The 11,622-nt window shown below is 41.6% G+C and overlaps 3 protein-coding genes across 3 annotated transcripts; 2 read left to right on the top strand and 1 right to left on the bottom strand.

The window, feature by feature from the left end:
• Positions 1-253: 253 nt before the first annotated feature.
• On the top strand, positions 254-1,753 carry LOC117902294. The gene is made up of 2 exons (XM_034813575.1): positions 254-1,117; positions 1,174-1,753. The coding sequence occupies exons 1-2, from the start codon at positions 805-807 to the stop codon at positions 1,698-1,700; spliced, it is 840 nt and encodes a 279-aa protein (XP_034669466.1). The 5' UTR covers positions 254-804; the 3' UTR covers positions 1,701-1,753.
• A 2,889-nt stretch (positions 1,754-4,642) lies between these two features.
• LOC117901562 lies at positions 4,643-5,922 on the top strand. Its single transcript, XM_034812359.1, has one exon. The coding sequence runs from the start codon at positions 4,784-4,786 to the stop codon at positions 5,714-5,716; it is 933 nt and encodes a 310-aa protein (XP_034668250.1). The 5' UTR covers positions 4,643-4,783; the 3' UTR covers positions 5,717-5,922.
• LOC117901560 (protein fuzzy homolog) lies at positions 5,762-7,422 on the bottom strand. The gene is made up of 3 exons (XM_034812358.1): positions 7,135-7,422; positions 5,951-7,068; positions 5,762-5,888 (listed from the first exon to the last, which is right to left on the bottom strand). Exons 1-3 carry the CDS (start codon positions 7,210-7,212, stop codon positions 5,831-5,833), a joined length of 1,254 nt encoding a protein of 417 aa, XP_034668249.1. The 5' UTR covers positions 7,213-7,422; the 3' UTR covers positions 5,762-5,830.
• Between the last annotated feature and the right edge of the window lie 4,200 nt (positions 7,423-11,622).

Raw genomic sequence — 11,622 nt, 5'->3', positions numbered from 1 at the left:
CAGGGCTTTGATTAGTTGGATTTCGTTTCATGAACAACAGGCTTAAGATAACCGAAATGAACTGCGACAGTTCCAGTAGCGCTTTGGCGTCAGGGCCCGCCATGATAAGTCTGGGGAAATGTTTCTATTTCTTGTCAATGTTACTTTTTTGTTGGTGCGATAGCAATTCCGCGAAATATCAGCGCAATTCGCAATAAGCTGATAAGGTGCTGACACGTTTTTGGTAGACTCCCCACCCGGCAGGAAATTTCAGACATTGGCCAAATGTTTGATCGTAGAGACTACTCCTCTCTGCCGGAAATATCAGACAAGCAGCGGACGCGCTAACTGTTTTGGATCTTCGTTTAAAATTGGACAAACATCTAATGGAATTGGTCTTGTTTATGGAGGCGAATGCAACCGACAGGAACGTATACAGTGATAATTTCTTAACGATTCTTAACTACGCTGCCATCATTTTCCCCTGGGTGGTTCGAGTAGTTTCTCGCTTTAGACAGATCACCGGAGCTACTCTTTCACATTAACATATGAACACATGTACATACATAAATCATTGCATTAACCAAGCTTAAAGCACACACTGATGAAACCGCTTGAGAAACGCAAGAAAAAAGTGAAATTCCACCACACGGTCTAGCGAGACTGATTGGCGCAACGATGCAGACAATTGCCACAGCACAGAGCCCACGGCACAATTTGTCGCCACTCCACTGCCTGTGGCACTAAGTAATCCCTCAGTCCACAATCCCCCCAAAAGCATTATTATAAAGTCGATGACATCGCTGCCGGGCGAGCTTAGTCATAATGTGGACCACCAAACGGAAGGTTCAGGCAGCGTTGAGCCTGTGGCTGCATCTCCTTTCAGTGGCACTGGCTGGAAAGTCCAGCGAGTATTCAGCCAGCAACAACATCGATTCGGACAGCTCGGCATCAGGCAAAAGTTTCGATCCCCCGGAAGAGCTCTACAGAGGCGGTGGCGGCCACTCCTCAGAGTCACAAGCTGCTTCAGGGCTGCACCCCTCGTTGGGCAGGCTGGGTGAGAGCCTAAACGAGGCCTACAGCAAGTGGCGACACGCTCATGGGGCTGGGTCTGGTGCTCAGGAGCGCATTATTGTGGGTGAGTTCGAAAAGTTCTTAAATGAGTGCATATGGATCTAGTCGCATACCCAATAGGACACTATGGAGGCGGATTAGCATCGCATGGACAGAACCACGTTAGCTTTGAGAGCAACACCCATGGCCATTCTCCATATCCCTATGAGTACAACAGTCACAGCAGCCATGGGGGAACTGTTGGGGCTGGAGCTGGAGCTGGAGCTTCACCCTATTATGGCAGCTCAGGTGGCGAAACTGCTGGCATACCATTCGATGTCTATGGAACGCGTCATGGCGCTGCCCTGGGCCATGCCCACCATTACGCGCCTGCTGGCCCGGAATATGCCTATCACTACCCTGTGGAGTCGCATGAGACAGCCACGCACAAGGGCCACGGGCACAGCGATATCTCGTCGAAAGCCCTGCTGGCCAAGAGTTTCCTAATACCGCTGGCAAGTGCGGCTGTCCTGGGCATCGCGGCCGCATTGGTAAGTAATCCGCTGCTGCTGCAACTGGGCACTGTGTCCGGACTGGGACAGGCGATAGTCGGCAAACGCAAACGACGTTCTGTAAGAACGCCGTATCGACTATCTGACAAATGGTAACACAATGCGGGCAAAGGCATCTCATTAATTCATTCAATAAATATGCCATTCATAGCAGAAGTAAACATGGAATTTATTTCCTTTTTTTTTGCTGTCGTTTTTGAATGAAAGACCCCGACCTTCGATAAGATTACTGATTAATTATACGGCTGGGACTTTTGACTTGATCGAAATTCTGAGAAATTCTATTGCGCTTGTCATGCAGCAGCGTTGTATCGAATGATTTATAGTCATCACAATTTAATCCTGCTGCGATTCAAACAATCACTTCATTGGTATATACATATCTTATCTATATTCTATATATCTATGTACATATATAAAAGAAAGTCGTATTTGTTACAACACTTATAACTCGAGAACGGCTGGACCGATTGCCATGGTTTTTGATTTGTTGGATTTTTTTCCGTCCCGAGTAGCAGAATACATCTTAAAGACAACTTATGGCCTGTTTGTTGTGGCCTTAAAGCCAAAACTTTATTTTTTTTCTGAAGACATCAATGTTCATTTGTTCATTTATATTTGTATTTAATATTTGTTTTATTTATTTGTTTAATTTTATATTAATCATTTTAACAACAATGCCGCGTCCTAGAAGATCTCATCTTTCCCAGCGAAGCCGTAATGCAATTAGGCAACGGAATATCGCGAGTTGGAAGCACTAGACCGAACATTGAAAGATCTGCGCAATGACTCGAGATGTTTTGGTGGTGCAATGATTTTATTATCTGGCGATTTACGACAAACACTACTAGTCATTCCAAGATCTACTGCTGCCGACGAAATAAACGTTTGCCTCAAAGCATCAAATCTGTGGCGAATTGTAAAGAAACTTCAACTGTCTGTAAATATGAGAGTTGCATTGTTGAACGATCTATCTGCTGATGATTTCTCGAAGCAATTGCTGACTATCGGTAATGGCCGTGTTCCTGTTGACAAATCGAGCGGTTTGATTTCATTTCTTCCAAATTTTTTCAATTTCGTATCATCAAAAGACGAGCTTATCAACAACGTATTCCCGGATATCATTGCTAACCACAAAAATACTAAATGGTTAAGTGAGCGAGCAATTTTGGCCGCTAAAATTAAAGATGTAGATGACCTCAATCTTATAATTCAAAATCAAATCGTAGGTACTCTGTATTCATTCAAATCTATCGACTGTGTAGCAAACAAAGAAGAAGCCACTAATTATCCAACTGAATTTTTAAACTCCTTGGATGTGCCTGGTTTACCACCGCACAATTTAAAACTTAAAGTTGGCTCCCTAGTCATCATGCTTAGAAATTTAAACCAACCAAAACTGTGTAGAGGAACGCGTTTGGTGATAAGAAAACTGATGAGCAATGGGATTCACGCGTCGATACTTAAAGGAAAATTTAAAGATGAGGAAGTTCTTATTCCAAGGATTCCGATGATCCCAACGGATATGCCCTTTGAGTTTAAACGAATTCAATTCCCGATTCGTCTTGCCTTCGCCATGACGATCAACAAATCACAGGGCCAATCCTTGACTATTTGTGGCCTCAATCTAGAAAATTAATGTTTTTCTCATGGTCAATTGTACGTGGATTGCTCACGTGTCGGCTAACCATCCGCTTTATTTGTTCTTGCGCCTGACCAAAAACAAAGAATGTCGTTTACCTCAAAGTGCTTGAATGAAAATCCTATTACCATCGCATTGGATCATTGCAAGCTATAGAAGATGCACAGCATAAATTCTTGCAAATATACTTCATGGGCAATATGGAAGAACAACTTGACAGGCGTCAAGGGATCAACACAGCTACGAAGAGAGCAATTCTCCAAGATCTGCAGCAAATGCTTCATGGACATCATGCATTGGTCAGGCTGTTCAAGACTGCTTTAGAGCGCATGCCAAGTGATTGCAATTCGGTCAAGTCAATTAGATACATTTGCAAATATGTCACGAAAGGGAGCGACATGGCGGTTTTTGGTATCCAAACATCCAATACCAACGATGAAATCACGCGCTATCAAGTCGGTCCTTTTTTGTTTCTATCTATATTCATCAAAGCCTAAATTAGTTCAGCTAAAAAGTAAAACGACATTCATTGACTGTTAGGCGGTGCGAAGTTCGCCGGGTTAGCTAGTTAATGTATACATGAACGAAATATAAATATTAAAAATTGTTTTTAAATAAGTTTCTGCACTACAATATTGCTGTGAGAAAGTTTCTGCGTACTTTTTTCAAATATACTTTGATTTGGCGCTAATAAATTCGATTTGTCAATATAGTTCTGGGTACTGTTAATGCACCTCCATTAGACACAAGACCACACTGGTCCACATTTTTATATACTTTTGGGGATATTTTTACATGAGAAGGTTAAGAGCATGTCAGTGTAGAACAAAGTCATTGTTAATATTTAAAAGTAGCCGGTAAAAGGGAATTTTAATATAAAGTATAGCCAATAGGGTACATACATATGTAAGTGCCCATACTATTGGTTGGTCAGCAACAAGTTGTCAAATGACGTAACATTCCATTCGCACTCACATTACTTTAAATGCTTTTTTTTAGGTTGATCTTTTTAGTTTTAGCCTTGTTTTACAGGCGGGGAGGGGGCAGGGGTAGTGATCAATATACCACTTTTTTGCAATTCTTGTTCCGATAATTTTTGCTTGTTCATATCAAACAGCTGACTTTAACAGCTGTTATCTTAACAGTGGTGCGCACTGTTAATTTTTTGGGTATGTAAAATTAAAGAATGGGGTTATTCTTATGCATATCGGTAAAACAATATTATTTTATCGACTTTTGAAAAATCTGTTTCGTCCAGAAAAAGTGGTCAAATGCCCCATAGTGCATTGACGCCAAGAGGATCAACAGGCTGCTTATCGGCAAACTTGCCAAAATGCACGTAGCCGCAAGTAACATTTGTGATACTAGCGATACTATCGATAGCGCTTCGCATCTAAACTACACTACCCATCGCTAAAAAATATAATATCTATTAATTCTTTGAAAAGGAACAAATCAGCTCGTACCAAACCCTAATCGAGTTCATCAACAAAATTAATGTAAACTATGTGTTTAAAGCAATATTGCACTATTTTCAATGTTCAGCAAACGTAAATTCGGCTCGCTATGGGCCGGCTTCCGCAACGAGCAACAGGAAAATGCGTCTGCCGAAGCTGGGCCAAGCGCTGCCAAGCAACAATGTCAGGCCAAATCACCATTGGTGGAGTCCTCACAGCGGAAAAATACTCCTTCCAAGTTCGAAAGCGCCTGGCAAAAGCTACAAAATTCGATGGAGACAGGCAGCAGTCCGAGACCATCGCGTTGGGACACCACCATTGCGACATGTTCGCAGTTATCGAACATCAGTTGCCAGGAAAGGCCGCGTAAGTTCAAAGGTTTGGCACTCGGTTTAACCAACAGCTACACCAGACCCTCAAGCACACAAGGGGCCAACGAAACCCCGAACAAATTATCTTCGTCTCGAAAGATAGCAGAACTTTGGAGCGAATTAAGCGGCCGTTCATTGAATGATTCGAGCCTAATCGACGTATCCGATGACAGCTACATTGATGCATCGCCAGTGACTCAACCGGTGCAGGGGCAAAACCAGCCTGTAACTCAACTAGTACCAACACAAACACAAAGCCAATACCTGCCTCTCAGCTGCAAGAAGGCTGCTAGTCCATACCGCATGCCGCGTTGCGTTAAAGGAGGCTACGTGGAGGAGTTCAGGACAACGATGAAGCGAGTTCGCATGGATCAGCGCCATCTAAGATACAGAAAGGCCAGCCACTCTGTCCACGTGCTGGATGTCTCTACAGAGTTTGGCGTTCATTTGGCCCATGTAGAACCCGCCCCAGGGACAAACTGTGGAGATTCATCGTTTCATATTATTCTACACTCCGACACTGCAGCTGCAGTTCGTGTGGGATCGAGGCTAGAATTATACCTGGATTCAAACAAGAAACCTCTTCAGTTACGAGACAAAGGACGGGTGTATTCCCAGCCACACAATATTGTTATATTATAGAGAGGAAAAAAGTCATAGAAGAGAAAGGAAGGATGGATTAATTTCATTTATAAGCTAGTGTAAAGTTGTAGCAAAATATCAGTCTTGTAAGATTTAGAATATAAGTATGAATATTTACCAGCACACAGACTTTTCGTGCAGAATGCTAGCATGGACGCGCTGTGCAAGGAATCTTCAATAAAGAAAGGATTTCGTTAGTTGTCCCATTCGAATCATAGACCGATTGCTACCTACCTCATTGCATGCGTGGGCACAGCAGCCACAAATAAGAGGCAAATTACATTGCTTTGCTCATCCGCATAGGCATAACACTTGTGATAGTCCGAGCAGCTGTACTGGTCCATCAGCACAGTTTTGTTGGACGAAGACTTAGCCTCGAACTGCTGGATTGTCTCCATGGTTTGGTCAAAGAATTTCTTGAGCATGTCCAAGCGCTGCAGATCGCCAACGATAATGCGCTTGGCACTGCCCGACTGGTGGAGATTCCGGGTGAAGAGGCTTTTGCGGGATTGCCGATTGATAAGGATAATGGCCAACACATTGCCATCAATATCGAGATGCTCGGGTAGACTGCGGGGCACGCAGCGCTCGGCGGCTGCCAGCACAGTGCCCTCGTTTCGCAAGGCATTCATGGCGTGCATATGCAGCTCCCTGAAAGATGCATTCTCCGCACCACAGAGCACACACAGAGCACTGTTCGGAGCCACGGGTATGCTGACAAAGCGGTAGGCAATGTTTGGACTCTTTACGGGCAGATAGACAGGCACATCATGCTGCAGGGAGCTGGAGGAGTTTAGCAGGAAGAGCAAGAGTTCTCTGTCTATTGTATCCAAGTCCCACCAGCCCTCTGTGGCCACGGCAATGCGATGGCCCACCACAAGACAGCAAAACAAGGAGCCGCAATGTCCACTAAACTCATTGAGGCACTGCAGGAGCTGGCTATTTTCCGAGGCCAACACACAGTCGGTGTAGCCGAGCAGTTGCGTGCCGGCACAGGATGCCTCCAGTATGGCATCTACAATGGGCACATACTTTTTGGCATCCTTCTTGAGGCGCTCCAGCAGCGTGGCGTGCGCCATCTCAGATGCTCGCGTGATGAACATTGCAATGGCGCCGAAGACCAGGTCGGCCAGCGACTGGAGTAGCTGTTCCGAGCCCACACCGTTGCTGCACACAATCAATGTGACCGCATTGCGGTCCCGCCAAATGTAGGTCCACTCTTCCGGATCGGCGGGCACCGTGCCCTGACCCTGCAGCGGCTGTTTACTGGTCGATGTCGCTTCCAATTGAATCCCCAGCGACTTGAAGAACATGTGAAACCCGTTGAGAGAAGCAACAGTTGAAAACGGCAACTGGGGGGAAGAAGAAAACTGCACATTAGTGAGATGCATTAGGGGCCCAAGCAAACACTAACTCACATTGTCGCACTCTCCCTTTTTGCGTGTAAACACGGGCAAGCCACCGTTTGTTGTTAAACATAACAAGTAAATGGACATTTGAGGCACACAATTGCCAAGTCTAAATATTTTGTTTTTTTGTGGTCTTATGTTACCGCTCTGCCGACCGCCTTTACTAAGTAGAAATCGCCACGTCGAGAAAGGTAACTTATTACAGTTTTACGTCAATTTAGTCGATGAACTGGATTAATGTTTGGTAAGAGCTAATGTGGTCTTTTTTTTCGAAGAATTTGTAGATATTAGATTTACTTAGTACAATTAAAAATTCAGTGCGATGCGTTATCGATAGTATCGCAAGTAACACTAATGTTACTTGCGACACTAACCATACATATGTATATGTACATAGGTTTAAAAAATTCCTCACAGAAATCAACATTTTTTCATTTCAAAGCTTTATATCTCCTAAAGCTGGTAAGCTAAAACCAGAAAGTGTTTGGGTACACTTTATAGATGCATTCATTAGCTTTAAATAATGACTAAGGTTTTTACACTCAGATGTAAGATACTTGAGTTGTGTTCTGCCATAGAAAAAAAATATTTGTATCAAACCATTACATTATCATTATCATTACATTATCATTATTTATTGTCTAATAATTTATTTGCAAATTTTACAGCGCGCGATTGTTTGTTAGGAAATTCTTGTTAGGGAAATCCTCTCCTGCGTCTAAACGGTCACAATATAACCGCGGATTTATCGATAAAATATACCGAAAGCTACCTTTCCCTTTTCAAAATATAACGCAACTATACCGTAAATCTTAAATCATTTTCCTCGAATTTGATGTTATATTTTATGTTACTAGCTAGTTGCGATTCTTAGCGCTGCAACTATAATTTAATCCGATATATCAATCAATTCTCGACAAGATCGGATACTTATCATAAATTCGATTTTTTTGAATGTTTCCAAATTAAGTCTAAGTCTCTTTGCTTGTCAACCGTTGGTTAAAATATAAGTTTATCAAGTTTATTTTATAAGTTTAAATATTTAGATTGAAATTTGTATCTTTATATAAGCCATAATATAATATTAGTATTAATGTGGGGCGCTGGTCGTCTTATAGAAGCGCTGGGGGTGAAATGGACGCCAAAGGGCGGGAAGATTACAAACATTCGATCCAACTGCCACGCTTGTCAAAATGATCCCAAATTGAGCGCCAAGGTGCAGCAGATTGTGATAGCAAAGCAGGCGATCAGCAAATCAGTAAACTATCTTTATGGAATTTCAAATTTAATCTTCTTTGCTTAGATGCTCCCAACTAAATCCTATTTATTTCTACCTCGCAACGCAATGCTTCGTGAAGGCTCGATGAGCAATAGAAAAGCTGAGAGAAAACAGCACAGTTCTTCCAAGGAGTATAGACTTGCTTGTAATTTGCACGTTGTTGTTGCTTTCTACGAGTTGTTGCTTTCAAAATGTTTAAAATGTTATTACAATTTTAAATGGACAGCACTGTTCCCCTATTCTCTTTCATCGCAGGGATGATCGGACTTTGATCGCATTCTTTTTATACCCGCTATTCGAAGAGTAAATAGGGAATATTGCATTTGTGCGAATAACGGTTGTATGTAACCCACAGAAGGAAACGTTTCCGACCCCATAAAGTATATATATTCGTGATCAGCATCAATAGCCAGGTCGATATAGCCAAAATATTCCACATTTTCATCTATTGAGCTATTGCAACCGGTACTGCTTGTGGAGGGGGTCAATATTAAATCATGGGGCCCCAATATCTTGGGGAAGAGATTGCTTCTAGTTCTTTTAGTCATCATAAAGACTAAATGTAGCAAACAAAAATTTTCATTGTACATGTTACCTTTAATATTTGAATTTTACTTAAGGATCGGACGGCTGTACGAATAATTTACGTGCGAAAAAAAGGTCTTTTTTGCTTAAGTTAATTTTTATAAGGATACCATTGAAGAAAATGAAAAACTTTTTTCATAAACATATAGTAGATATGTTGATCTTTGATATAAAATTACTTTTCCTGTTTACGTTGACCGTACGCCAAGTTATAGGTGTTCAAACTAGGGTGATGATGGTGGACGAATAGTATGTGTGCTTACTGTAGATACATACATATGTACATACATACATATGTACTAGCAAGCCCGGTACGGCATCGCTCGCTGATATTAAGGAAAGGAGATGTGTGAAAGTATCTAATATTTTAAGACATTATTGTATCTGCGTACCCACGGCCCCTAGACCGTGGAGTCTCGACCACACTTTGATTTGAGATTGACTTGTTGTGGCAATTATTGGAGCCGGAGTTTGCTGACGACCAACATTTCCTCAATTCTAAAATATCCTTTTTCCCAAGTGTAGCATAATGGCTCGGATTCTGATCATACAGAGGAAGATTATGCGTATATACCTTAAAAATTGAATTTAATAGACGGAGGAATTTAATTAAATGTACCAATATCGATCGATGTACCGTAATTATACATTCAACTCATTTTCGTAGTTAAAATATCCCGAAAATATAATAAACTAAAAAATTAAATACTATAATAATAATATATAATAAATATGCCGATACAAGAAATGGATCATGGTCCTGGTGAGCGCGCCCAATGTACATATCATATCTGGTACTTGACACCTGACGGGTGTCAATGTCAAATGTAAAAATTGCGACACTAATTACGTATTGATATCCCAATCGATCACATGATCCATTCGAAAATAAAGTTTTTGTAGCGATTAAATAAAAAAAAAAAAAAAATATGTACGGTATATAATGGTATATTTAATGAATTTCCAAACTCCCACACGTATGTTTTTCAAAAATCCCGAAATTTTCTCTCTCTTTTGAAGGGATATTTCTCTCTCGCAACATGGGAATTTTCATCGCAACAATGAGTCTGTTCCATCCGCACTTACGTTAAATTCCATCATCACTTGCGTATTTTACCGTTGGCAACATAGTTTGTATGGACCAGCAACATGCTGCGAAAAGTTAGCATCATGCTGCGAATACTAAGCAGCCATTTTCTTGGAATAAGCAACATTTAGTACCCTTGGAGGGAAGGATGTCCTCGAATTGAGAATATGCTGGAAATCTTTGGCTCTAATCAATGAAAAAACAAGTAAATCTGCATTGGAGAAATATCTTAACAAATTTTGCACAATATAGAAACATTAAGCCATTAGTATGTTTAAGAGCAGCTTTGAAAACGAAATGTTTATCTTAAATAATGGAATGTACCCTGTCACAAAGGAACATACTACTGGGTTGCCAGCAACAAATTTTCAAATAACGTAACAAAACTTAAGAAAACGTAAGCGTTTATCTATTTTTGCAAACAATCCCATAAAATAAGTAATGAAGTGTAGGCCAATCTTGTGGCGAATGTATTGTACAATCGTAGAAAATTGTAGTTACACGGCTGAGAGTCTTAGTTGGATGGCAATATTAAGCAGAATATTAAAACCGAGACGATTAACCTTCTGTTGACCAATGGGTGTTTAAGTGCAAACTAAGAAATTTATGAAACTTAAAGATTATTAGCGCAGTTTATCTGAATAAAACGGTGTCCATTCGTAAACAGGGGGGATGGGTGGCTACAATAAACATTTACAAGAAGGTTTATTTCCCCAATTTGGACAAAGTGTTTTCCTATTTAAAAGGCGGACGTTCAGTGAGTTAAGTTTGAACAGTCACTCGGAAGCGTTTCAGCCATGAACCCCAATTCAAAATAGAGAGCGCCAACTGGCGAATTTTTCCTCTTGCAGATTGGCATCGAATGGAGGCTGTAATCATTGTGAAACCAGCGATCATCTGCCGCCGGGTAAGATGAAAATGCTTATTCACGTCCAAAATGCAGGTCCAAGGCATTGCCACAGCCCCAAGCTGGCAATGTGCATCACAAGTAAGTAAATGACAACGCTTCTATGGTGCCAAATAAACGTCCTGATCTCCTTATACGAAATTGCTGCTGCTGTTCCGGCCCGACCGCGCAGCTGCTGGCATGGAGCTCGTTGCTGGCATCACAGTCGCTGCCATTTAATGTGGGATGGCGAAGCTCATCCTCTTCGCTATCGTCGGCAGAGTCCAAATCCTCCTCATTAACGGTGGCTACCACCATTGGGTGCGACATTTTCTGGCTTAAAGTTGGCCAGCAATGAGTATCATTTGCTTGGATGGAGGAGAATGCCGGAATTTTACGTTGCGCCACCAACCACCACGGCTTGTGGTTGAGCCGAGGTCTTGGGGCAATCGCTTTCAGCAAATGGTAACAAAATTCTGTAGCATTTGCTCAACATAAAGTTGGCGAAGTTACAGTAGATGCAGTTGATCCAATTAAAAATATTGGATATATTGCGATGGTCCCATTGATATTGGAGAATTTCCAATAGTTGATCCACATTCCACAGTTGTTCCAACTTTTGCTATTGGATCAACTGCTATGGGACCCATATTAATATTG

Source organism: Drosophila subobscura, chromosome U, assembly GCF_008121235.1.
Source record: "Drosophila subobscura isolate 14011-0131.10 chromosome U, UCBerk_Dsub_1.0, whole genome shotgun sequence".
In the NCBI taxonomy this organism is placed as follows: Eukaryota; Metazoa; Arthropoda; class Insecta; order Diptera; family Drosophilidae; genus Drosophila; species Drosophila subobscura.
Note: the sequence above shows the minus strand (reverse complement) of the source record. Positions and strands in the feature narration are given on the sequence as shown.